Source organism: Notamacropus eugenii, chromosome 2 (assembly GCF_028372415.1).
Source record: "Notamacropus eugenii isolate mMacEug1 chromosome 2, mMacEug1.pri_v2, whole genome shotgun sequence".
Taxonomy (NCBI): Eukaryota; Metazoa; Chordata; class Mammalia; order Diprotodontia; family Macropodidae; genus Notamacropus; species Notamacropus eugenii.
In genome coordinates, this window is record NC_092873.1 from 307,507,482 (window position 1) to 307,535,048 (window position 27,567).

Below are 27,567 nucleotides of genomic sequence, written 5' to 3' on the forward strand. Positions count from 1 at the left end.
GATCTCCTCCCTTCTCTCCCTCGCGCTGCATGCAAGTAAGTAGACATCAAAGATTGAGCCACAAGATGGCGTTCTCACATGAGGAAAAAAAAGAGGGGAAGAGAGAGTGGTAACATCCAAGGTTCTGTGAGCACTCGGGGCCCCGATCCCTGAAAAAGCACTACAAAGGGAGGAATGGGCAGGATGACTGCCTCCCCCCGCAGCAAGCAAGCAAGCGCGCGCACCCACACACCCACACACCCACACACCCACACACCCACACACACACACACACACACACACACACACACACACGAGAAGGCATTTTTAAAATTTTCAGCAAATTAGAAATAATAATTTCCCAAAAAGGAAATGGCCAATAGGAGCTGTCTGCAGTAGGGATTCTGTAGAATTAGGGAGCGTGTCATTTACGCTTTAAGAGAAAAGAAAACAAAGTTACAAGGAAACTGAAATTGACCCGTCTGGAGCGCTGTGAGGCTGGTGCTCGCGAGGTCCCGGCTTGGATTCGTACCCTGGGGAAATGCACACTTTAATACACCTCGTCCCTAACCAGCTCCTAGGCTTCCCGAGGGGGAGAGGGAAAAGATTAAATAGTGGTCATAGGTGGCACCTGTCTTCTTTTACTGGTTACAAAGCACTTTCCAATACATTGTACCCTTGGAGCAAGTAGCATTCATTCTCCTTTTACAGATGAGGAAACTAAGTCGCGGGGAGATTGCCCAAGGTTACCCACACAGCTAGTAAGCAAGGAAGAGTCTTGGGTCTTCCGACTGTGAGTCCTGAAATATTCCAGTACAGGAGTTCTCAAAATGTAGTTTGGGGATCCCTGGGGGACCTCGAAGTCAAAATTATTTTTATAATGATACGAAGGCGCTTGAATTTCTAGTATGGTAAATATCGTTAGATATAACCCACATAAACAAAAGGTCTTTGGAGGGTCCTCAAGAATTGAGCGTAAAGGGGTCCTGAAACCAGAAAGTTTAAGGCTCACTCCTCTACTACAACGAGTAAGCATTACTTAAACGCCTGTTATATGCTAGGCACTGTTAGGTGCTGGGCATAATATGAAACAGGTCCTGTTCGTTCATTCAACATTAATTCATTCAGTAAATATTTACTAAGCGAAAACTGAGAAGGGATACAAAAAGAGGCAAAAGACAGAACTACCCTTCAAGGACTTTACAATCTAGTGGGGAAGACAATCTGAAAACAAATATATACAAAGCAAGATCTATTCAGAATAAACAGGGAATATTCAGAAGAGGGGAAACACTGGAATTAAGGGGATTAAGGAGGCTTCCTGTGAAAGGTGAAATTTTTGTTGGAATTTAAAGGAAGCCAGGGAGGTTCAGTAGCCAAAGTGAAGGAGGGAAGCACCATGCTAACGATGTAAATCTGTCCCAGTATTTGTCTTTCCATTGGTTGTTGGAATGCTTGTCATTTTTAGTGTTTGCCTTGGATTCAGGAAGACCTGAGTTCAAAGATGGCCCCAGACATTCCCTGGCTGTGTAACCCTAGTAAATCATTTAACCTTTCTCTGCCTTAGTTTCCTCATCTGTAAAATGGAGATAATAATATTATCTACTTTCCAGAGTTGTCATGAGGATCAAATGAGATATTTGTAAAGTGCTTTGTAAACATTAAAGCATTCTATAAATGCTGGCTATTTTTAATTATTCCCATATTGTTTTATTTTACGCTTTGCAGCTATCAGATACTTCGATGTTTCTGTGATCTCATTACTGTAGACACTTCATCCCATCATAATCTATCCACCCGCTCTCCTGTATAACTGTCATCCATATCCTCCCATCAGTGCTCCAACAGATGGACTGCAGACTTCTGAGCACCTTCCTCTAGCCAATAATCAATACCATAAACATTTATTAAGGGCATACTACGTGCCAGGCACTGTGCTAAGAGCTGAGAATACAAATAGTAAAAAAAAAAAAAAAAACAGTTTCTCAAAGATTGTAAACTGCTCAATGTGCTTACAATCTAATTCAAGAAGACAGTTGAGATAGGAGTGGGGCATACCTGGTGAGGTCAAAGTAGGGGCTAGTGGAGAAGCCAAATAAATCCCAAATGAGTGCAGCTGGAAAGGAAATTAAGAGATATCTGAGGAATGTCATCTCTCCTGCTTCTCCACCTTAAATAAAAGTTGAAGAGTTCATGACTGCATTTTCCAATCAGAGGGGCAAAGGATACTGAGGTAATGTGAATAACCAAGACTGATTGGCTCTCGTGAGATGAGTTTCCTGGAGGCATGGCAGAGAAGCCAAAGAAATGCAAAATGAGTGCATCCAGGTGGAAAATGAGATGTCTCTAGTTGTCTGGATGATATTTGGATGGCCATGGAGCACGCAGGCTGCTGTACAGTCCATCTGCTGTGCTTTTCTTTTTCTACATCTGTTTCTAGGTACACATTTCTTTGCTGATCTATTTTATGCCATGCTTTTTGTAAACAATTGTCTGTGATGATGATGAAGAGTATTTATTTATGCCCACCAGATGTGTCTACATTGCCCTTTGAGTGATGAAAAATTTAAACTCCTTGGAAATTATAATATTCCCATATGTGCAGCCACTTAGAATCTTGGGAACCATATTGATGTTTAAAATATAGGGGTGGATGTGCGTGCGTGTGTGTGTGTGTGTGTGTGTGTGTGTGTGTGTGCAAAGGAAAAGCTTGGGACCATTAAAAGCACTAAACAACTTCCCAAAAGTAATCTGGCTTACTCTCTCCCTTGTATTCAATCCTGGGTCCTGTCCATCATAAATCTGTTCCATCTGCTTCCAGATCAATGAATTAGCCAGCATCTATTAAAGGAAGGATATAAATATTTTTAATGCAGGTACTGTGCTAAGTGCTTTACAAATATGTTATTTGGACCTCACAAAAACCCTGTGAGGTGAATGCTATTATGCTCCCCATTTGACAGATGAAGAAACTGAGGCAAGCAGAAATTAGGTGACTTGCCCAGGGTCATGAAGCTAGAAAGTATCTGAGGCCAGTTTTGCACACAGGTCTTCCTGACTCCACTCGCTTCACCTAGCTGTACCTACTAGGTATCTCGACCATTGGAGATACAAAGAAAAAGTAATAACGGACCCAACCTTATAGAACTTTCATTAAAATGGGGGAAATAGCATGTACTTATATAGGCATATCCAATATATTTGCAAAATAAACACAAAGTAACCTCAGAGGGAAAGGCTCTAGCAACCAAAGGAACAACTTGTTACAGAGAAGGTGATGCGAGATCTTAAAAGAAGCCAAGGATTCTAGAACGAGAGCGTTTTCCAGTCACTGGGGACAACCAGTACAGTGCAAAAAGATAGGAAATGGAATGCAGTCTGTGAGAAGCAACAAATAAACCAGTATGTCCATAGAGGGGAATAATATGTAAGAAGACTGTAAACATGGGAAGGGACAATCTATAAGCACCGAAGAGAGATATTTATATTTCATTCGACAGGTGATCAGAGGGTCATGGAGTTTACAGAGTAGGGGGGTGATCTGGTCAGTCCTGTACTTTAGGGAAAGATTTGGCAATTCTGTGCAGGATGGATTGGATTAGGGAGAGGGTTGAGAGAGATAGACACTGATTAGGAGGCTATTTCAATAATAAAGGGAAGAAATAATGGGGGCCAAAATAGTGGATGGAGGAAGTAAAAAAAAAAAGGTAAAAATGGCAGGAATTGACAGCTGATAGGATATGTGGGGTGAATGAAATTGGTAAGTGGAAAATGACATTAAGGTTGAGAACCTGAGTAACTAGAATGACAGTGGAGTCCTTAACAGGATCTGTCCAAGACAGCTGCATTAATCAAATGGATCTATAGGCTGTTCATATAACTACATTCTTCATCAACTTGGAGTTTTCAGGGTAGATAGTGAAGCCAAATTCTTTTAAGTAATTATGCATCTCATATAGGAATATCCTGGAGTTTTATTCAGTCAACAATATAATCCACAAACAGGAGTATCTAGAATGGAGCAGCCACAACGGGGAAAATATTGACATTAAAGAGATGAGCCATCTCAAGTTCTTTGGGTTCATTAAAAGCACTTCACAATGTGCTAAATATGATCTAACCCAATCTTGGGCCCAGTTTATTGTCCCATCTTCAATCTCTTTCCAATATAAATATATTAATACACTGTTTGCTTGACTACCCATTTAGCTGCATGTCAGGGTCTAGGCAACAGATCTTCATCCATTTTCTTTTTTCAACGTCAGTAGTTTCCTGGGTGGGAAACCTGTGGCTTCAAGGTCACAAATGGCCTTCTAGGCCCTTGGGTGTGGCCTTTTGACTGAGTCCAAGTTGTACAGAATAAATCTTTTTATTAAGAGTTACTGTTAGATCAATCTCTTGAATTGCCATGGATTTCACATAGGAGGCTATCGAGTGTTCTGTGATTCGATGTAATTAATATGATGTCATCTTTGACTAGGGACTGTAACCATGGTTTTGAAACATAAATCTCCCCTGCCTCACCTGGGCTATGGACTCCTTTGTACTGTGGTAACTTGGCACTAATATCTGATTTTCCTCCTAATAAAGCTTTTCTGCTTTCACCTAAGCTTGGACTCCTATGCTTTGAGGGATGGATTTGGCCTAGTTTGACATTTCTGAGGTCAGAAGTGGGGAAAACCTCCTACCAATACAGTTCCACATCTTCTAGCCTCAAAGAGTTATCTACAGCACTAAGAGATCAAGTGACTTGGTCGGTCACACAGTCATTATGTGTCATAGATGAGTCTGAAACGCAGGTCTTCAAGGCAGGCTCTGTATCCGTTATACCACATTACCTCTTTGAATAGGAACAGTAAAGAAACTCACCACCTACTGGGAATTTTCTTCTGTCTAGACTCTGTACAGGACAGCCCTCTTAACACTAGCAAAGTCCATATTTAACAATATAGTAAGTGATGAAATATATTTTGCATAATTCCCCTTGTATAATAGGCATTACATTGCTTTCTCAATGAGTGGGGAAAGGGAGAGAATTTTGAAGTCAAAATAAAAAATGAATGTTAAACAAAACACAAGTAATGCTCTTTTCCAAAAACATACAACAATACAGCAAGTGATATGAGAAAAGCAGACAGAAGGAGATGGTGTTGACCTGTGGTAGGAGGGAGTCAGATAATGTAGAAGCTCTTTCCCTTCCAAATTCCTCTGTTTGGTTCTTCAAATCCTTCACTTACCTGGCTTCAGCCTACCTTTCTGGGCTCATTATATAATATTCCCCTAAGGACACCTTTATGTTCCAGCCAGACTGAGGTGCTTCCAGTTTCTTACACATCTTTCTCTAGGAATGTCTTTGAACTAGGTATGGAAGTATCTGGAATGTACTTTCCCTTTAAGGCAGATGTTTAAGAATCCCTAACTTTCCACAAAGGTGCAGTTGGATGGATGGAGCAACTGACCTGAAATCAGGACGACTTGAGTTCAAATCATGTTTCAGATACTTCCTAACTGTGTGACCTTGAGCAAGTCTCTTCACCTCCCTTCACCTCCATTTCCTCCTCCATAAAATGGGGAAAATAATAGCACCTACCTACCAGGGTTGTTGTGAAGATGATACTTGTGGTGTTTAGCATAGTGCCTGGCACACATCAAGAAACTTCATAAATGCCTTCTTTCAAGTGGCACTTTCTGCTTTTCCTCCAGTTATAGCCCCTCATCTCCCCCACTTACAGACCCCAAAATTACTTTGAATATGTTTTGCACTTACTTAAAAGTATACATAATGTTTCCTCTAAAATAGAGCCTAATCTCCTTGAAGGCTGACTGCTTTTGTCCTTTCTATCCCCAAACAGCAATGTCTGACACCATGACACAATGTCACCAGCTAAATGCCTTTTGAATGAATGAATTCATGAGGAACACGCTGGGACTCTTTGTTGTCTCTCTCCTCCTCCTGTTTCTGAATGGAGGACCTTCTGCTTCCAGTCAAGATCCATCTATCTCTTTCTACACCTTTCTTCCTTTTCTCTTCCACCTTTTAAGTACTGTGTACAATCCTCAGTTCCATTTTTTAATATATAATTTTTAATTGCCTAGGGGTCTGATTAATTACTGTTCTTTGTTGGAGGGTGGAGAATTGGAAAAAAATATGATGTAATACCCAAAAGGTCAACTGAACATTTTTTTTTTAAATCAGGCATACCTTTAGAGGCCACTTGCAGTATTTTTTAAAAAATGTTAGTGATTCGAAGAAATCTTTCTCTAGGATCTGCTCCCATAGTCACTTAAAAGAATGGAAACTGTAGAATTGCCTTCAGGGTATATAGAAATCCATCCATCTCCTTGGATTTCACCGTGCAGCATCTTCAATAGGTGAGAGGCTGAGTCAAATGGTTTGTCCTATGAAAGAATTCAGTGATTCAGTGATTACAGGCTGGAATTCACTGTAGTGAGGTGAAAAGGGTCTAGGTTCAAATTACTTCATTAATTAACTCAATTAATTGATATGTCTTTGTATCCATGAGACCTAGCCCTGTGCTGGCACATAACAGGTACTTAATAAATTCTTAGCTATCCATTGAAAATCCTAGCTCTGCCACTTACTACCCTTGGACAAATTCTCTATCTAGGTTTCATTTTCCTCATCTATAAAATAAAGGAACTGAACTAGATGATTTCAAAAGTCCCTTCCAGCTCTCAAGCTATGATTTAATTTTCAAAACACTGTGCGACTCTGTACAAGTTGATCTCTCTTAGCCACACTTTACTCCTCTGTAAAGTGGGTATCATGGTAACTCCTACCTCACAGGATGATTCTGAGAATCAAATGAGATAAGGTATGTGAAGCATTTTGAAAAGCTGAAAACACTATATAAATTTCATCTGTTAGTAGTAGTAGTTGTAAATGCAAACAGATACAGATGCATTTGAAGTATTATATAAAACATACAGTTCATATAAGGAAGATTTAAACTACTCCACAGTGAGGCCCCTTGAGATGCCACACTTGTCATGTAAAGGAAATGCCCTTGCCCATTCACCAGTGGAAACAGAAGTGGTGGATCAAAGGTAGGAATGGTTGGGGCCAAAGCAGAAAAAAAAAGGGAGGGGAGCAGCATGTTATTTTCCAGCACATGAAAACCATAAACAGTTAGAGAATATGTCCTGAGACCAAGGCTATAACTGGCATCCCCTGAAAGGGGATGAGGGAGAGAGAAACAGGGCAATTTCCATCTATCATCTCATTCTTCCTGAAAATATTAGGAGGAGGAGGATATGGCTCACAGAAAGGATTAAGAGCTGGACTTCTCCAAGTCTGATTGCTGACATGAGAAGGAGGCAGAGAGAAAAGGAGGGATGAAGACAATAGGGAAAGGTGTGGGGGGTAGAAAATGATGGAGAATAGTCTATGTGATCTTGAACAAGACAATGGCCTTCCTTAAGTCTCAGTTTCTTCCTAAAAATTAGGAGTGTTTGTGTCAATCATTTCTCTAATCTTCAAGGAGTTTATATTATATTGCTGCCTTTGTAGGAATTGTGCTGCTCAGACCTTCCTAGAGAGCTCATAAGCTTAGCTTATACTGAACCAGCTTTTTAGGCTGCAGAAATGGCATGCCTTCTAAATATCTGGGATACCCCAGCCTCCCTATAGTGGTTGGAGCTTCCTGTTTGGACTGGAAAGGAACCAGACATTTTCCTGTAAGCAGGAAACCTCTTAAGCAAAGGAACAGATTCTCCCCAGGTTCTGGCCACACCAGACTGTCTTTATGTGGAAAGGAAGCAGGGCTGTGAGCCAGCTGGGGTTGTCTTGGCTTTATTGTACTTTGTACAAGTCCCCCAGGAACTGGTAAGTTTCAAAAACAAGGCCAACCAGGCACTCTCCCTGCAAAACAAAAGAGGGAAAAGGCCATGGTCACTGGATCCAAGGGGTACGGGTTTCATGCCAGCTGCACTGTGTATATCACAGCTGCACTGTGTATACCTATAGGCATGTGTCATTGCGAGCGTGTATCTGTGTAGATAGTTGGGTAAATATGCATGAGGGTAACCTCATATGTGTACATAACCTATTGCATTTATAAATATAAGTGAGCTTGAATGATTATACATAGTACAGGATTCCAGTGTGACATGCATTCCTAATATATGTAACACTATACATGTTCACGTGTCACAGCATGAGCTTTGATATGTGTGCAATATGTTGATGGTGGTCAGTCATTTTTTCAGTCATGTCCAACTCTGTGACCCCATTTGGGGTTTTCTTGGCAAAGATACTGGAGTGCTTTGCTATTTCCTTCTCTAGCTCATTTAACAGATAAGGAAACTGAGGCAGATTTAAAGGACTTGCCCAGGATCATACATGTAGTAAGTGCCAGGCCAGATTTGAAAACTCACTGAGATGAATCTTCCTAGTTCCAGTCCAGACACTCTCCCCACTGTACCACCCAGCTGCCCTTGAACTTGGGTCCCAACCCCTCTTCATTCTAGTGTGTTCTCTCTCTTAAAGATTTCCTATTGATCCTCTATATAGCTTGTTTGTACGTAGTTGTTTATCTATCTCATTCGTTAGGTTGTAAGCTCTTTGGGGGTAGGGGATGTCTTTTGTTTCTTTTTGTATCCTTAGGGCTTAGCACAGTGCCTGGCTGGTACATGCTAAGGGCTTCCTAAATGTATATTGATTGATTAGATTGTGTGCTGTGTGGCTTATAGGTATATTTGAATGTGAGCTTATTAGTGTGAATGTGTTTAGTATATCTGTGTGTGTGTGTGTGTGTGTGTGTGTGTGTGCTCGCGCACTCTGGAAGCAAATAGCAGTCTTTTGTTCTATAAGCGAAAGGTTTGTCCTCTGAAAAAGGGCAACAAACTGGAAAATAGAATTCCAGGAATTTAGTAGTGACAAAGTGAATGGTGTTAATGAATAAAAATACACAAGGGACGCCGTTATTCACGAGTTTAAATTAGCTGAAAATTTCTTAGATCCAAAGTGGGTTAGATATTTCTTCTTTCCCTACCGCACAGCAAAGTGAATATGATTATGACATGGATGCCTTGATGGACTTGACTGTTCCATCCATTCATCCAGCAAGCATTTATTATGTGACTATTGTGCACCAGGCACTGGAGACCTTTGGGTTACAGAAACAAAAACAAACACTTGCCCTCTAGCCCTTTTGGATTGTGTGTTGTGTGTATGTGTGTATGTGTGTGTGTGTGTATTGGTTTGGGGGGAGGTCACAAAGTATACACAGAGAATTAATACAAAAATAATTACAAATCAGATGTAAACTGGGGGAAGTTGAGTTTGAAGGTCAGGAAAGTTCTTGTGGGGGCAGCAAGGTGGCACAGTGGATAGAGCACTGGAGTCAGGAAGACCTGAGTTCAAATCCAACCTCAGATACGTCCTAGCAATATTATGCTCTCCTCCTTCACTGTCTCACATAATGAGGTGACGTGACTCCTTACCAAGGCCAACCTCCTGTACTTGTTCAAGCCACCCCATTCCATTCCCTCCCATTACTTTCAACAGACTGCCCCCTACTATTTCACTTATTTTCAATCTCTCTGTCTCTATGGCTTATCCCCTACTGCCCAATAACCATGCCCATGTCTCCCCCATTCTGAAAAGAAAACCCCTCATTTGACCCTTCCATCCCTGCTAACTACAGTCCTCTGTCTCTTCTGCTCTTTGGAGCTAAACTCCTCAAAAAAGGCCTACATAGGGTCCCCCTCTCACTTGCTTCTGAACCCCTTACAGTCTGGCTTTCAGCCTTATCATTCCACTAAAACTGCTCTCTCCAAAGTTACCAGTGGTCTCTTAAGGTGTCAAATCCAATGGCCTTTTAAACCTCATACTCGTTGGCCTCTCTGCAGCCTTTGACAATGTTAATCAATCTCTCCTCCTTGACATTCTCTCCAGGTTCTCCTCCTACCTATCTGACCACTCCTCTATCTCCTTTGCTGGATCCTATTCCAGATCACACCCTTTTCCTAACCATGTGTGACCCCAGGATTCTGTCCTGGGCTCTCTTCTCCCTCTACTCTACTTCACTTCATGATCCCTTCAGCTTCCATGGATTTAATTACCATTTCTATGCTGATGATTCTCAAGTCTACCTTTCTCTTCTGACCTTGAATCTCCCATCTCCAAATGCCTTTTAGACATCTCAAACTGCATGTGCAGTAGATGTCTTAAACTCAATACTAAACTTGTTATTTTAGCCCCTAAACCTTTGCCCCACCTCCTACCTTCCCTGTTACTATAGAGGATAGCACCATCCTCTCAGGCTTGAAACCTAGGAGTCACCCTGGGCTCTTCACTATCTCTCACCCCACATATCCAAGGCCTGCTGATTTCACCTCTGAAATATCTCTTGAATATCCTCCTTCTTGATTCTGACACTGCCACTATTCTATCGTACGGCAGGCCCTTGTCATCTCATTCCTGGATGACTGCAATAGCCTTCTGAGGAGTCTGCCTACCTCAAGTCTCTCCCCACTCCAACCCATCCTCCATTCAGATACTACAGCGATTTCCCTAAAATTCAAGGGGGATTCTGTCACTTTCCTACTCAATAAACTCCAGAGGCCCCCTATTGCCTCCAGGATCAAATGCAAAAACGCTCTGTTCGGCATTCAAAGTCCTTCATAAACTAGTCCCCTCCTACCTTCCTAGTCCTCTTACACCTTACTCCCAGCCCTGTACTCTTCAATCCAGTGGCACTCGCCTCCTGGCTCTTCTAGGAACAAGGCACGCTCTATCTCTTTGCGCCAGGTGTTCTCTCTGGCTTCCCCTGCTCCTGGAATGCTCTCCCTCCTCTGTTCTGACTACTTACCTCCCCAGCTTCTTTTAAGTTTCAACTAAAATCCCACCTTCTACGGGAAGGCTTTCCCAACCCCTCTTCATTCTAGTACCTTCATATTTCCATAGTTTATTTCACATATATTTATTTGCATGTTGTCTCCCCCATCAGATTGAAAGCTCAAGGGCAGAGACTGTCTGCCTGGAACAAAGTAGTCACTTAATAAATGCTTATTGATTAATTGACCCTAGGCAAGTCATTTTACTCTGCGTAGATTTCTTTAACTGTAAAACAGGGATAATAATAGCACCTACCTCACACCACAGTGTTGTAGAGATAATATTAGTAAATTGTTTAGCACAGTCCTGGCACACAGTAGATACTTAATAAATGCTTATTCCCTTCCCCTCCCTCTGTGTAAGAGGAATCACTTGGGCTGGGCTCTAAAGAGAAATGAGGCATTTCATGGGATACAGCCTGTGCCAAAGCACATTCATGGGGGGAGGGAATATTGCATATGAGGAACAAGTAGATCAGGGCCAATGGCAGACACCAACCATTCTATACCTTCTTATCCTTCCCTACTCTTGTTCATGGAAATCCTTCATGAAGCTTCCACCCAAAGTGCTGAGTCCTTTCTGTAACTTGACTTGATTCAGGGACCCAGGGAGCACATGGGTTATCCATTGGCTATCCATCAACAAATGAGGTACCCACCTTATTTTCCAGTGCCACATATTCCTGGTAACATTCTCGACAGCTTCTCCAGTATGGTTCTTCATTAATGGTATGTCACCATCTCCCCATGTTCACCATGCATGCATGAGTTGATCCATCAGCCCCTGAATCTTGAACTGACACTGATGATGCCAACGAGCTAGGTTCAGAATTGAAAATGCAAAGGTGAGAGCAGGTGCATGACATTTGGCAAACTGAGCTCTCTCTCTGTGAAAGACATCCATCTTTTCAACATCAGTTTGCTCCTGGTGATACCGTGTGCCTGAATGTCTTAGAATCCAGGAGGTATGAAGAAGTAAAATCACACATCTCCTCAAGGGATATGGACTTATCGTTTCTCTCCATTTTATTATGATGACTGAGTTATTCATCATTCCAGCAGTGCCTTTCCCATGCTCTGAGGGGAGGGGGAAGGGAAAGGAGAAACAGAATTCATTTTTATTATTTTGGGCAGGGAAAACCTGAATTCCAGAGATGGTCTCATTTCATTTTCTGCCTGCTCTCAGATGGGAGAACTGGGAAGAAAAACTCACAACCCTCCCCCTCATTTCATCCCCATTCCTATTCACATTTCTATAAATATAGAAATGTTTAGCTATATATTCAGAAATCTTCAGGCAACTGTCAGCCTGTCCCTCAGTCAGGCATTGTGCCCTGATTCTGGTGTAATCCTCAGTGACCAGAACCTGGAAAGTTAACTCCTTGTCTGACTTCTCGGCTTACCATATCTCTTTAATGAGAACTTCCTGGGAGAAAAGCCAACAGGATAAGGAGTGGAAACAGGCCAGCCAGGGATGGACAGTGAGAGGTAAGGAGAGACAGGATGTTCATGATTTCTGGAGTCATCCCCCTCAGATAACATTCTCATCATGTTATTCCTCCCACTACTTAAGAACTTCCAATAGCTCCCGATGACCCATCATCTCAATAGAAACATCATGGCATAGTGGGAAAAGCAATGGCTTTGGAGTCAGATGACTTGTGCTAAAATCCTTCTTCCAAGGCTAATTAGCTAGATAATATTGAGCAAGTGACTTTCCCTCTAAGAATCTCAGTTTTCTCATCTATAAGATGGGAAAATAAGACTTACTCTCTCAAACAACTTTGAAAGACTTAAGCACTCTGATCAATAACTAACCATGATTTGGTAGGACTGATAATGAAGTGTGCTAGCTCTACTTCTTAACAGAGAAGTGATGGACTCAGGGTGCCAAATTAGACATAAATGTGTATGTCTATACATATATACGTATATCTATATGTAGAGAGGCAGTTAGATGGCACAGTACGGGGTCTAAAGTCAGTAAAACCTGGTTTCAAATCCTGCTTCAGACACTTACTAGTTGTATGACCCTGGGCAATTCACTTAACCCTTTTTTCCCTCAGTTTCCTTATCTGTCAAATGAGTTGCAGAAGGAAATGGAAAACCACTCCAGGATCTTTGCCAAGAAAATCTCAACATGGGATCACAAATGAAACAACTAAACAACAAGATATGTTTGTATGTACATATATTTTTCCCATGACATGATAGGTGCTTCTTATATTTGTCATCATATGTCCAAGCACCTAGCATAGTGCCCAAGGCACAGTAGCTGCTTAATGTTTGCTTTTTTATTGATTCCTCACTAATAGCTCCTTGTCTGGCCTTATCATTCCACCCAAGCTGCTCTGTCCAAAGGTGCTCATGATCTCTTCGTTGCCAAATCCAATGGCCTTCTCTCCACTGACCTCTCCCTGCCCTCTCTGCACCCTTTAACACTGATGATCACCCTCTCCTACTTCTTGCTCTCTTCTCTTGAGGTTTTTCCTCCTGTCTATCTGACTACTCCTTCTGTTTCCCTTACTAGATCCTCCTTCAGATAACACCCTCTAATCCTAGGTTTCCCTCAGGGTTTCCTCCTGGGCCTTGATCTCCTCTTTTTCTATAGTACTTTACCTGGTGATCTCATCAGTTCCCATGGATTTAATCAACATGTCTATGCTACTGATTCTCAACATCTCCCTATCCTGCTCCAATCTCTAGGCTGACTTCCAGTCTCATATCTCCAAATGCTTTTCAGACATCTTGAACTGGATGTCCAATAGATACCTTAAACTGAACAAGTTCAAAGCCAAGTGCATTATCTTTCTCCTTAAATCCTCCCCTTTCAGCACCCCCCTCACTACCTTTCCTATTACTATAGAGGGCAACACCACTGGCCCAAGTCCCTCAGGCTCACAAGCTAGAAGTCATCCTCAATTCCTCACTCTCACACCCTCTCCCCATATCCAATCTGTTACTAAGGCCTCTAGACTCCCAGTCCCTGATGGAGAATGTGGCCCAGGCCTTCTGGAGTATCCTTCAGAGTTTCTTTGTCCTTTATATGCCTTTTTTTGGAGGACTTTGACTCTAAAAGTTTGTAAGTTTTAGTGACCAGGTCAGAATGACCCACTCAAAAACTAATCCAACCAAAACATTCAAAAAGTAGCATCTGAGGTTGGATGAATGAAATTAAATCAATATTTCACAGGAGATGACTCTAACGATGGTGTGCTCATTTCATGGATGGAGAAACTGGGGCCAAGAGAAGAGGAGGAGTCTATCTTCAGGTTCAACAAGAAAACCCTAGCCTCAAGCAATTCGATTAAATAAGCTTTTATTAAGTACCTATTACATATGTGCATGGTAGGCCCTGTGCTCAGTGCTGGAGAAAAGGGAACAAAAATAAAAGTTTCTGCCTTTAGGGACCTTTTATTTTTACCAGGGGATACAATATGTACAAAGATAAGTAAAGGTAAATATATGGAAAATAAACATGAAGATTTGGGGTTAAGAAGAAAAGCATGAGATTGTGGCTTGTCCTTCCTTCTCGAAGAGGACCATGATGCTAGGGAGATGATGACATGACTTGCAGTTGACTTTGATTTGAGAGAGAGAGGGCTGTGCAAGGTCACCAGCCTCACTTTCTCCTCCTGAGCCATCTGGGTCCAGTGGCATGATATTCATCAGGATGACTGGAGATGGCCCAGGATATGATGGGAGACCATGGTCTTTTTAAGGATGTGGTCCTTGAAGTGAGCCATGAAAGGGGCTAGAATTTACAAAAATTGTAAGTAGCAAGAACTTCAAAGCATAGTAGGAGGTGGAACACAGTCTATGCAAAAGCATGGAGAAAGGAGAAGGGATGGCACATACAAGAAATGGCAAGGAGGTCAGTTTGGTTGCATAATAAAGTGTACAAGAGGGAGTATGGCATCATCAGTCTAGAAAGAGGCTGGATTGTAAAGGATTCAAAATATAAGCCAAAAAGGACTCTACAAAACAAAAAAAGTATAAATTATGAAGGCAACAGGGAGCCATTGATGTTTCTTAAGCAAGGAAGTCATCTATTTAGACTTGTTCTTTAAGTAGCTGTGTGGAGGTTGGATTAGAAAGAACAGAGACTAGAAGCAGAGAGAACAATTCAGAAGCTAGGGCAAGAATCCAGGCAGTAGTGAGGCATTTAATTAGGGTAGTTATGGTATGAGTGGAGAGAAGAGGATAAATACAAGAAATGTAGGTAGTTGTTCACTTGGGCAACTGGAAGGATGAGAGTGTCCCATAAAAAATTATCAAGTTTAGGGGAAATGATAATGACACGATGATTTTTAGATGCCTATGGGACATCAAGGTTGAGAGAGGTCCAGCAAGCAATTGGAAATGAGGGACTGAAGCTCAGGGAAGAGCTGAGAGCCGGATATATAGATTTGGGAGCTGTCTGCAGAGAGGAGAGTTGAATCCATGGATGCTGATGAAATCTCTGAGTGTAGAAAGAAGAAAAGAGGTCTCAGGAACAAAATCCAGGGTATATCCCCATACAGGGAACCAGACACAGTTAACAATCCTACAAAGGAGATTAAAACTTCTTGGTCAGACAAGAGGAGAACCAGGAGAGGGCGATGTCATAAAAACTCAGTATGAGGGTATCCAGGATTGTCTTCTGCTAGCATCCCCAACTTTAACATACTGTCTTTCCTTGGAAAGAAAGGTTTGCAGGTGTGAGTAATCTCTGGGAAGTATATGTCTGTCTGGTGGAGACAGCAGTCCCATAAGCCCTATTAAGAATGAGTTGTTGAGGCCACTAGCTGTAGAGCTACAGCTCATCACTTATACTACTCAGCTGCCCAACACTCTGAGCATCTGTGGTATGGATAGCTGCTAACAGACTGAAAAGTGATTATGGAAAGAACCCCAAACTGAGAATGGTTAGACGTGGGTTAGTCCAGGCTTTGCCACAAACTAGTGGCATAACTTTGGCCAAGGCATTTCCTTTTTCTGACCACAGTATCATCACTGGTAAGATGATCTATAAGGTTCCCTGTCTTTTAGAGATTATAGGGGTTTGTGAACTCTAATTCACTAATAGGGAACAAGCATTGGGGAAACCCAGATAATTTTCAAAGAAACCCCACCTGGGTAAAGAATCCTGCAAAAACCTGCTGTGGAGGAAGAGAAGTAAAGCTGCCTGACTTACTTTGGGGCATTTGTACATCTTTCATTTCCTAATGGCCCATGACGCCAAATCCTCAAGGTCAAATAGAACACCTAGTCTGGGGATAAATGAGACAGTAACAGAGGCAGTTAAGTAGTGTACTACATAGTGGCAGGAAGACGAGTTCAAACCCCACATAAAACTCATAATAGCTCTGTGACCCTGGGTAATAGCACCTTTGTCTAGAGGATAAAATGAGATAATATTTGTAAAAGCACTATGTGAGTGCTAGTCATTAATGGGGCCAAAAATGGCACAGGGGCGAAGGTAAATGGAAAGGAGAAGGGTGATTTCAAACCAGCAATGATAGATAGAGGCAGAAGAAAGTAGTAGGAAGAAAGCTGGCTTTGGATTCAAGAAGAGCTGGGTTACCATTTGCCTGACCCTGTGCAAGGATCTGTTTGCCTTTGTCTGCCTCAGTTTCCTCATATGTAAAATGGGGATAATAATGGCACCCATTTCCCAGGGAGGTTGGGAGGATAAAATTGTATAATATTTGTAAACTTCTTTGCAAACCCTAAAGTGCTATATAAATTCTTATTCTTACTTTATTATAGTCCCGTTCCTAATATATGTCAATACACTGAGGCAAATCTCCAAGACGATCAATTGCACAAAGGTAGTGAATCCTCCCTGGTCTTTCTTTCCCTCCCTTCTGTCCCTCCCCCCAAAAAAGATCCCCTAGTTTGGGGGTGGGGTGGAGGGAGGACAAGCCGAAACCTTTCTGCAGTGAGAACCAGCAGTCAGACCTCGGGGTCTCCCTCATATTCACTCACTTCTTTCTAGAAGTGCTTTCTCTCCACTGGTAACTCTCATGTTGCAAGAACATCTGGAATGTGCTGCTCCAGTGCAGCCCTGGCTTCAGCAGGGCAGAGATTGAACGGTAGCTGGGAGCTAACCCTCCCAACCTCGAATGGCTTCCTCCCCAGGCTCGTGTAGGTACTAGGGATAACCAAGAGGTGACCGGCGGCGGACTGAGGAGCGAGACCGGGACTTGACCCCAGAGACACAGTGGGTGGGGCGGAGTGGGGCGCTGCAGCTCCGGGAAAAGCTCCCAAGGGTCCCCACCCACCCCCCGCCCCCCAGCAGCTCTGACTGGAGCAAAGGGGGTGGGTGTGGTTGGGGCTGAGCTCCCAATCCCGCCCCACGGAGTCCCAGCCCAGTTAGCTAAGGGTAAGGCAGAAGGAGCCCACCCTGGGCGCAGAGAGCCGGAGCAGTCCAGCGGCTCCGGGACGTCCAGAACAACCACTGGACATCCAGAGCAGCCCCCAGACAGCCAAAGCAGCCCAGCGTCCCCGGACATCCAGAGCAGCCCCCGGCACGTCCAGAGCAGCCCCCGGACATCCAGAGCAGCCCCCAGACAGTCAGAGCAGCCCCCGGGACAGCCGGAGCAGCCCAGTGGTTCCCAGAAACGTTCCAAAGGGGACTCACGCCCTGGCACTCGTGCTGCTCTCACACGAAAGCAGCGCAGACTCCCGGCAGCTCCCACAACTCTGGGCATTCGTGGGAGCTGGCGTGCTCAGCCGCTCCCAGCAGCCACCGCCTCCTCCTCCATCACCTCCGTGTCCCCCCAAAAAAGGACAAGAAAAGAAAGTCTCGGCGGGCGTGATGACTGTGAGTTTCAGGATTCAGCTGCAGGTCCTGCTGCTTCTGGCCGGCCCGGGATGGGGAGCCCCGCCCAAGGCAGGGGAGCGACGGCGAGAAGCGGAGGTAAGAGGCATGCTCAGGGTCTCTCTGTGTGTCTGCCTGTGTGTAAGTCAGTGGGGAATTTCCTAGTGAGGGGCGTAGGGGTGCATGTGCTTGGGTCAGGACTAGCCCCTGCAGCCAAACCCCCGAATCCCCTGTGGGATGACTCCCCACAGCCACAAAGAACTGCAAACTCGCCAAAACAAAACATCCCCTTCCCCCACGCCGCTGCACAGAAATACAGAGAATCTAAGGATCCGGTATTTTTGCAGGTTCCCCAAGGTCTATTTCATAATATGACAGGGATCTGCTTCCAAAACTGTCCCCTGACTCAAGGGCAGGATCACACACACACACACACACACACACACACACACACACACACACTCACACACACATACACACACATACACAGTCACACACGTGTAGCCTGTGTGGAAGTGAGACTGTGAAACAGCCTTGGGAGAGATGGATCCTCCCCTACCCCAACTTGCCTCCCAACCTGAGGCTCAGTTTAACCCTCCAAACAATAGGAGTAATTTGGAGACACCTTTGGTCCAACACTTAACACGTGCAAAGCACTTTTTTAGATCCTTTGCCACTTTTGCCCATCACTTAGCTCTTAACTGCCTTGCCTGCCTCATTGAGTTGTTACAGGTACATGCTGGATGTGAGACTCAGTGCTTTGCAGCTGTAAATTATCATTAATTTGTCATCATCAAGTCTGGAACTCACACCCAATACTGCCTCCAAGGCCTTTCCTCATTTTCTCAAAGAATTTACAATCTAGCACGTCAAAGATGTTTAATAAGGGAGTTGGGCTGGGGACAGGGAAGAGAAGGAGTGGGCGTCTGTAAAGACACTGGTGTATGTTGTACTGAGAAAATTTTGGATTTTTAATGTACATTTGCTAGAAACATCTTACTTATATTAGAGAAATAGCAATAATGTGCTGGACTTAAAGTCAGCAAAACTTGCTTCCAAAACTCGATTCTGAGACACTAGCATCTCTATATTCTCTTACCTCTTCCCACAGTAATTCAAAGGTGGGACCAAATCATTGCCATTTTAAAAGCAGAAGAAGCTGGAAAGTGAGGCTCAGAGACAGAAAAATGACCAGGGCAAAGTCATGTACCCCCTATCTAGGGTTATGGACACAAAACTCCAATCCTCACAGGGGTTCATTCCTACACTAAAATGACCCATTTACTCCCTTCCTTCAGTGGTGTCCAAGGGTGGGAAAGAGCAGTGCACAGGTTAAAGAGAGCTTTCTCTATGCCATTCTGGTGGCCTTGTCCCTCTCCATTTTTGGTTTATAGTGTTTGTGTGTAATCAAATTAGATAAAAGATCCCCCAAACTACTTCCAAAGATTGATCTCGATACTGATATTTGCTTCTGTGTTCTAGGTTGCTATATTTCCTTGCATTGGGGTCCTGTAAGTCATTCTTAACAGGGCTTATGGGATCCCTGTCCCCAACAGACACCACCACGGTCCAAGTGTTCTCATGGCCTCCAGGACTACTACTACTATTTTACTTCTAATAATAATAATTTCCTAAAAAGTTAATATGTTGCTTTATATATGATGAAAATGCCTCTGACTCCAACTCTAATCCTAACCCTAACCGTAAATGCCTCCAACTCCAATCTCATGTTCCTTGAACAACCCATATATGGAAAATATTAAGTACCTACCATTTCTTTCTGTTAAGAACGTTTTATAGAGGAAGAATCGGAGATTCAGAGATGTTGAGTCCATTTACAGATGGGGAAACAGAGGCTCAGGGAAATGCCCAATATTATACAAGTAATGTGTCAGAGCTGGGCTGCAAACCCAGTGCTTCTAGTACCAAATCTCCTGCTGATTTTCTCAGGCCCTACTGCCTCTGGGCTTCTGAATAACCAGCTCCTCATCCCATTCCCCACTGTACCCTGCCCCCAAAGCCAGTCCTGGTCAGACAATAGTTCTGCTTCTCTCTCTTTTTACTGTCTCAGACAAGGAGGAGCTTTGGAAATTATTAGCTGGTAGACTGAGCTTCTTTGAGTTTATTGAACATCATTCTTGGGAATGGAGGAGACGTGGAAGGAGGATGTTTGAGGTGGAAATGTTTTAAAAGCTTAAGAACTCTGTGGCAGTGTGTATGTGTTTGGGGCGGGAGGTGGAGGGATATGTTCTCATTTCTGACCCTCCTTGAGGACATGGACTGTGTCACCTTTGTCTTGATTTCTCCAGCACAGGGCTTGGTGCCTGGCACATGTTAAGTACTTAGAAATGCTTGTTAATTGATGGGTGGATTGGGTTGTCTGTGTAAGTGTTCTCGAGCGCATTTAGGGTTAGATGGTAAAATACAGTGTTTTCTGGAGTCTTGAAGGTTTATTGCTCATTAATCTACTTTATGTTGAACTGTTCATTGTTGTCCACTTGGAAGGGTTCAGGGCTATGAGCAATGAACGGAAAGGCAGCCTGCTGTTGAGTGGAAACATTTATGTCTGTGGATGTAGTCCCTCATTCCCCTACTCACCCTTCACCTCTTTCCCCACCCCACTGCTGTGGGCCTCTCAAATGGAAAGAACTGTCTTTGTCTGATTTCATTTGCACTGGTATTTATCATAATGACCTAAAAATATTGACTTGGGCTCTGCTTGTTGATGGCCTAGCTGAATTGGCAAGTCAGCACCAGATGTATTAATGGGACACTGGGAAATTTGAAGCCCATTTCCCCAGGGAGACTTTGGGCTTTGGAGTCTCTGCCACCGCAGCCATTGTGTCTGTTTCTCATAGCCCGAAGCTCCTCATTTTGCTTACTGTGAGTCAGAAATAAAGTTATCGAAGTTGTTCCCATCATCTGAGCATCAGTGACTCATGGATGCGTGGTAAATCGCTGCCATAAGTAGAAGATGATCCAGGACCCTATGGGACCCCAAACTGGATGTGAATTGGTAAAAGAGTGGTCAGGGTGTTCAAAAGCCAAGAAAGATAGCAGGAGCCAGAAAGTGGGTGCAGGGAGAAAGTACATGTACTCCCTTTCCCTCTGTGGCTAGCCATCGGGACCCCTTAGGGCAGTATTCAGTTTCAGGCCCCCAAATTCAGGAATGAAATAAGGAGAATCATGGACTTTAGTACATGACTTTAGTACAACATGATTGATTCTTTGGCCTACAGAAGGGAGTATGTGAAATACATTCAATGGAGGATGAGCAGCTTCTCTCCATTTACCCTAAAGACAGAATATTAAAGAGGAAGAAAATTCAGCAAGAGGGAAGGGGGAGAGAGAGAGAGACAGAGAGAGACAGAGAGAGAGAAAGTGAGAGAAAGAGAAAGAGAGAAAGAAAAGTGATGGACCACAGATGCAGAATGAGGCAGATATATCTAGATATACTATGGTAAGATTAGTTTTATTTGACTCTCCTTACTGATGACTAGGAAGGGGCTTTATGGGGAAGGGATAATTTGAGGGAGGAAAGAGAGTATCTGTAGAAGTACCAAAAAAAAAAAAAAAGGTAAGAGAAAGGAAAGAACAGGTGTTAATTAGCCAAGCATTTTAAAAGGTGCAGAAGAGAAAAGAAAGCGGTTCAGAAGGAAATGGACAAGCAGGCCCGCTTCCGCACACACATGCTGAACTCACAATCCACACTAAAAGGAACTAAAGGACAAGCTTTATGTGGTGGAGATTCGTGGAATCAGCAGCAAATCCTCTTTTTCTGTGTATTAGAAAGAGGGCCCGCTCAGCACTCAGCAAGATCTCTGACCCACAGCTCTGACCCTGGGTTCAAATCTTGCCTCTGACACCTGCTAGCTGTGTAACATAATCTCTCAGGCTTGAAGGGAACCCTCTATTGCTCTAAGTTACAGATGTGCTGCTGATCCATAGCAATAGAATGAATTTCCATACTGGGAACTCCTTACACAGATAAAATCATGGACTTGGTTAAATATGTGTGTGTAAATTTACATATAAACATATGAAAATACATGTGCACATACCTACATATAAGATCTAGTGCAGTTTTAAACTATTGAAGCATGGGGACACCTGGCATCTAAATATATATGTATGTGTACAGGTATCATGTATACATATAGGTAAATTCAAATTATTGAATACCATTGAATAGTTTAAATCTGCATTAAGACTCTTGGAACGCCCTGTATATAGTTAGTAATACTTTGCTTTAGTAGAGTCCTTGTTTAACCCTTCTCTAAAACATTCATCATTGATTCTTCACAACATCCCTTATAAGGGAAGGACTCATATTCTTATCTCATTTTACAGAAAGGGCAGTGAGAAAGGTTAAGTGATAGTTACTCAGCACTAGAACAATGTCTTTCCTTGTTTCTTTCACAATTCTGTTCAGACACTACTCTGTTCATGAAACTTTTCCTGATCCCTCCCCAGCTGTGAGCACTGTCTCCCCAAAAGTTACCTTCTATTTGTTTTGTTTCTGTTTTGTAGATAGATAGATCATAAGCAGATAAATAGATAATAAATACATAGACAGACTGTCAGATGATTGACATAGATGTTCGATGACAGGTAGAAAGATAGAGAGATGATAGATAGATAGATAGATAGATATGGATGGAAATAGAGATGGATGGATGGATAGATATGATAAGAGATAGAGACAGAGAGACATTAAATGATGGACTGATAGATGATATGTAGATACTAGACAATAGATAGATGATAGATATTAAATGGAAAGATTGATAAATAATAGACAGACAGATAGATAGATAGATAGATAGATAGATAGATAGATAGATAGATAGATAGAGATAGATGTTGTTTCTCCTCAGAAACCATAGGCTCCTTGAGGGCTTTTGTATCCCCAGGGGCCAGCATATGCCTGGCACTTAGTAGGCACTTAGTAGAACAGGGATTTGAGAATACCTTGAAGGACCAAGCTGTCCCAATTGATAGTAGGTTGAAAATTTTTTATTTCAAAGTAAAATTATAATGTCTGCTTGTAATTATTTGTATTTAAAGTGTATTCACAGAGAAAGAAGGAAAATTATTTATTATTACATATATCTCCTTGCCCATTGACACACCTAGTCCTTCTAGTGTTTGTTGATTGACCAATTCTGACTTTAATTCTACCTCTGACTGACCACCACCCCCCACACCGCCTCATCCTCAATGCCAGAACTAAAGCCCCAGAAGATAAAGAGGCAAGAAAATGGCCACACATTTGGAGTCAATAGGACCCAAGGTCAGACACCACGGGTGTCGCTTATTTCCTGTGTGACATTGGGCTAGTCCTTCCTGGGCCTCATTTTCTTCATGTGTAAGATGAGAAAGCTGTCCTTGCTAGCCTCTGGGCCCTCTCACCTATGGGTCTAAGATGCTATTATTCTTGACTCTCTAGCCCAGAACTAATTTCCCCACACCTTGCTTTTGCCCCACCCATTGAGGAGCAGAATTTCTTCTTTCCTAAATCAGAAAATAGGAAGAATTCACTAACCCTACTGTGGCCAGTTAGCACCTATTCAGAAATCCTGACTCCCAGTCCCCTGAGGGCTTAGGAGGAGGAGAGAATTTTCATTCCACCCCCAGATACCATGGCCACCACCTAGGTCACTCAGAGTTGTTGCCACAGGGACGGTGTTTGCCCACCCCCTGGCTGCCCAGCCTTCAGCAAAGTGAGTGAGGCATGGTTAGTACATGCCTAGGCCAGACCCGGTTGAGTCACCTTAGGGGCATATGTCTCCAGTTTCCTCTATATTCATTGGGAGCCTTTGGAGGAAGGCTTTCCAAAGAAACGATGGAACCAGGGGAAAGGGTAGGAGAAAAACTGTGTCTGAAGTGAAAGGATCTCGTCAGCTTCTGGTAAGCAGAGAATGCATGAGATTTTAGTGATGATAATAATATAGTACTAGCTAATACATACATATATACGTATATATGTGTGTGTCTACATACATGCATACATATATACATATACACACATATATCACTTTAGGGGCAGCTAGGTGGTACAGTGGATAGAGCCCTAGGCCTGGAGTCAGGAAGACTCATCTTCCTAAATTCAAATCTGGCTTCAGATACTTCCTAACTGTGTGATCCTGGGCAAGTCACTTAACCCTGTTTGCCTCAGTTTCCTCATCTGTAAAATGAGCTGGAGAAGGAAATGACAAACCATTCCATTATTTCTGCCTAGAAAACCCCAAATGGGATCATGAAGAGTCAGACACAATTGAAAAGCAGTAGAGAGGCCGGAAGGATGTGGCTTGATTAGGCAATTAAAACGTCATTGGTCATTTTGGAGGGGGCAGCTTCAGTTTAATGATGAGGTTGGAAGCCAAATTGCGCAAAGTTTGTTTAGAAGAGTTAGAGGAGAGGAAATTGAGTGTAGATGGTTTTTTCAAGGAGTTCAAAGAGGAAAAGAGGAAAGATGAGGGAGTGCGAGAAGAGTTGGTGGCACTAGATGCTAGTAAGAATTTTTTAAGGATGTGGGAGGCATGAGTATGTTTGTAGGGAGCAGGAAAGAAAACAGGAATCAAAGGGAGACTGAAGAGAGCCTGGGGAAAAAGTGGGAGGATAGCAGGGACAATCTGCAGATGGGATAGGAGGGGATGGGATTCTGGGTCGTGTAGAGGAGTTGTCCTTCACAAGGAGATGAAAGTAAAGGAGGAGATATACACAGTCATCAGATGAGAGGATAAGGGAGGGATGGTGTGGAACACTTAAGAAAAGACAAAGTTTGAAACACTTGCTATGGTGGGGCGCAGAATGATTATACTGAGGGTCAGTTGGAATTAGATAACATAAATCCTCCAGGTCCATCCATACCACACATACTTTAGTCTTTCACATAGGCCCCACTGAGCCCTAGGACCCTGACAACATTGGTACCAGGCACAAGGATGCCTAGGGAAACAAGGAAGCAGGAGCTAGTGAGCTCCCCCAGGTCCTCTTCCCTAACAGAGTCTTAAAAGTTCCAGGAACTGGAGCCAGTGTGCCGATAACGAAGGGAGAAAGGGGAGAGGCAGTGGGAGAGGGAGCAGCAAAGACTTGACCTAACCACTCCTGCAGATCCTAAGCTTCTCAGTCCAATAGGAGAGATGGCCTGTTTCCTTCAGAAAACAAACTATCCAGTTCCACACACACCCTAGGTATATGTGGTTATGGGTCTGGGTGTGGGTCTGGGTGTGTCCTGGAGAGAAAGCCAGGAAAAGGATCAGACACCTGTGGAAAGAGGCCAGACGCACTGATTCAGATAGATAGAGGGACGACAAATAAAACATGCTCTTTATATAACCATGCAGTCCCAAATATGCCAACTGGTTTGTGTTCCAACAGTAAAATTGTGAATCAGTCAATAAACGTTATTTGTGTATTGTTCAGCCATTTCAGTCATGTCCAACTCTTTGTGACCCCATCTGGGGCTTTCTTGGCAAAGATACTGGAGTGGTTTGCCATTTCCTTCTCCAGCTCATTTGACAGATGAGAAAACTGAGGCAAACAGGTATCTTTCTCCAGTATTTTTACCAAGAAAATCACAAATGGGTTTAAGATTGAAACTACAGAGCAACAACTGGTTAGGAAGAAATGGAGAATTCCAGTTCAAATGGTGACCTAAAAAGGTCGTAGAGAAGCCCAGGCCTCTCACATAAATCCCAGCAAATATCTGAAAAGTCCCCCAGAAAGGGCACTGATGAAGAGAACCAGAAAGATTCCAGTGAGTGCCTCCAGAGTCAATGGCCAGAAGCCAGCAGAAGGGAGTGAAAGGACGTCACCAGGGAAGCCAGCTTGAGCACGGGTAAGGCAGTCACAGAAGCAGGACAGGGACCTACCAAGGAAGTCAGGACAAGCTTAGTTTAATGTGAACACTGCCGGGGTGAAGCCAAGGATTGTGCCCAGGAAGCCAGGGCAGGTAAACCAGATGGAAGCTAGCAGAGCTGACAAGGGGAGCTCCTCAGAACCATCCAGATGCTAGTGAAAAACGTCTCCAAGGAACCTAAGCCAGCCCGCGATTCTGAGCCCTGGGAACCTGGAAGTGAGGAATCCCCAAATTATCTAAATCTCTAGAAATCAGGGTCTTAAAGCCAGATTCTGATTCTGATTTGTCAGAACAGAAGCAGGGGAAAACTAGCCCCCCCAATAGATTACTATACAGGGAGAAAGAGGTAGGCAAGACACTCCTAGAAAGCCCTGCAGGTTTTGTCGTTGAGTCCAACTCTTTGAGACCCCATTTGGGATTTTCTTGGCAAAGATAATGGAGTGGTTTGCTATTTCCTTCTCCAGATTATTTTACAGATAAGGAAACTGAGGCAGACAGGGTCAAGTGACTTGCCCAGGGTCACACAGATAATAAATGACTGAGGCCAGATTTGAACTCAAGAAGATGAGTCTTCCTGACTCTAGGCCCAGTGCTCAACTCAGCTAGACTGGAGGATGGTGGGCAGGAGACCTGAAATCAGTTCTTTCTCATATTTTACTGGGCCCTGTCAGGGCCACAGCAAAGGACAAAACCACCTCCCAGCTAGAGATTGCACAAGGAGAAGACAGAGGCTGACAGACACCAGAACCTGTGGTAGACCACTGGAAGACTGAGGCAGAAGGCAGGATTAAGAGAACAGGAGTCTAATACCAGGCGCCCCATGGAGATCAGTAATGACAAGTGTCATCCAGATTACAGAGGGAACAGGATCAAACAAGCCCTACCCCACCCAGCCAAGAGTGCCTGAGGGAGCTGGCCCAAGCCCATCTCCCCATCCCCAACAGTTTAGGCTGGAAATATGAGTAAACAGAGCTAAATACCAAAAACCACGTTCAAAAAAATATTGTAGATTAAGAGGTAGACCTAGATGAAGAGAACAGCCCCACCGAAAGGTGAGGAACCTGTGGCCTGGAGGCCATGTGTGGTCCTCTAGGTCCTCAAGTGCAGCCCTTTGGCTGAGTGCAGATTCAGGACCTAGAGCACCACATGTGGCCTCGAGACCACAAGTTCCCCACCCCTGCCTTGAGTAGAGACGAAGAGAAAAATAAAATAAAATCAAAAAGCTTCAGAAATAAATTCCTCCATGGAGGTGAAAACTGCTCAGAAAGATGACCAGAAGCTGGCAGAGATGAGTGGAGGGATGCCATCAGGTAAGCCAGCATGAGCGCGGGTAAGCCAGCCCCAGAGGACCATCTTCCAGAACTACCAGCAGAAAGGAAGCAAGAGGTAAAAAGTATAGAAAAAACTACAGTTCGGGGCGGGGAGGGGAACTCAAAGGAAAACTCAAAAACCTTAAAACAGAAGACAGAAAATCTTACCCAAGAAGTGAACTCCCTGAAAAAAAAATGGAATGGAGGAAAGATAATTCCAGGATCAAATATGAAATGTCCAGTTTGGTATTTGAATCCCTCAACAACCTGGCCCCTTCTCACATTTTGCACCTCACTTCCCGCCATATATTCTGTGATTCAGTGATACAGGTTGCTTGCTATTCCCCAAACACATGCCTCTCATACCTGCAATGCTCTCCCTCCTCACCTCCACCTCCGAAGACCTCCTTCAAGACAATTCAAATCCCACTTTCTTCAGAAGAGCTTTCCCCATCTCCCTCTACACCTAGTACCTTCTCTCTGAAATTTCTATCTATCGTGCCATTTTCAATTGAGTCCAACTCTTCATGAGCTCATTTGGGGTTTTCATAGCAAAGGTACTGAAGTGGTTTGCTATTTCCTTCTCCAGCCCATTTGACAGATGAGGAAACTGAGGCAAACAGGGTTAAGTGACTTGCCCAGAGTCAGACAGATGAGAAGTATCTGAGGTCAGATTTGAACTCATGAAGAGGAGTCTTCCTGACTCCAGGCCCTGCCCTCTATCTGCTGTGCTGCCTTCCACAGTGCCA

At 43.5% G+C, this 27,567-nt stretch overlaps 2 protein-coding genes across 3 annotated transcripts in view; one reads left to right on the forward strand and one right to left on the reverse strand.

Moving 5' to 3' along the window:
• Window positions 1–6,294: 6,294 nt before the first annotated feature.
• Window positions 6,295–17,534, reverse strand: LOC140527755 (uncharacterized). The gene is made up of 3 exons (XM_072644912.1): window positions 16,810–17,534; window positions 11,499–11,658; window positions 6,295–6,378 (listed from the first exon to the last, which is right to left on the reverse strand). The coding sequence occupies exons 1-2, from the start codon at window positions 17,532–17,534 to the stop codon at window positions 11,574–11,576; spliced, it is 810 nt and encodes a 269-aa protein (XP_072501013.1). The 3' UTR covers window positions 6,295–6,378; window positions 11,499–11,573.
• Window positions 17,343–27,567, forward strand: part of MMP28 (matrix metallopeptidase 28) — a 52,658-nt gene continuing 42,433 nt past the window's right edge. For both annotated transcript variants that reach the window (XM_072644907.1, XM_072644906.1), the window contains exon 1: window positions 17,343–17,743. In XM_072644907.1, the coding sequence (XP_072501008.1) occupies window positions 17,642–17,743 (102 nt within the window). In that variant the 5' untranslated portion in view covers window positions 17,343–17,641. The remainder of the gene's footprint in view (window positions 17,744–27,567) is intronic.

Bases quoted from the DNA above. Each gene is read 5' to 3' on its own strand.
- LOC140527755 (XM_072644912.1), bottom strand. From the start codon at position 17,534: ATGCCCAGAGTTGTGGGAGCTGCCGGGAGTCTGCGCTGCTTTCGTGTG. The intron at 11,659-16,809 runs GTGAGTGAATAT...TTCTGAACCTAG, and splicing joins GAAAGCACTTCTAGAAAGAA to CTCGTTGGCATCATCAGTGT.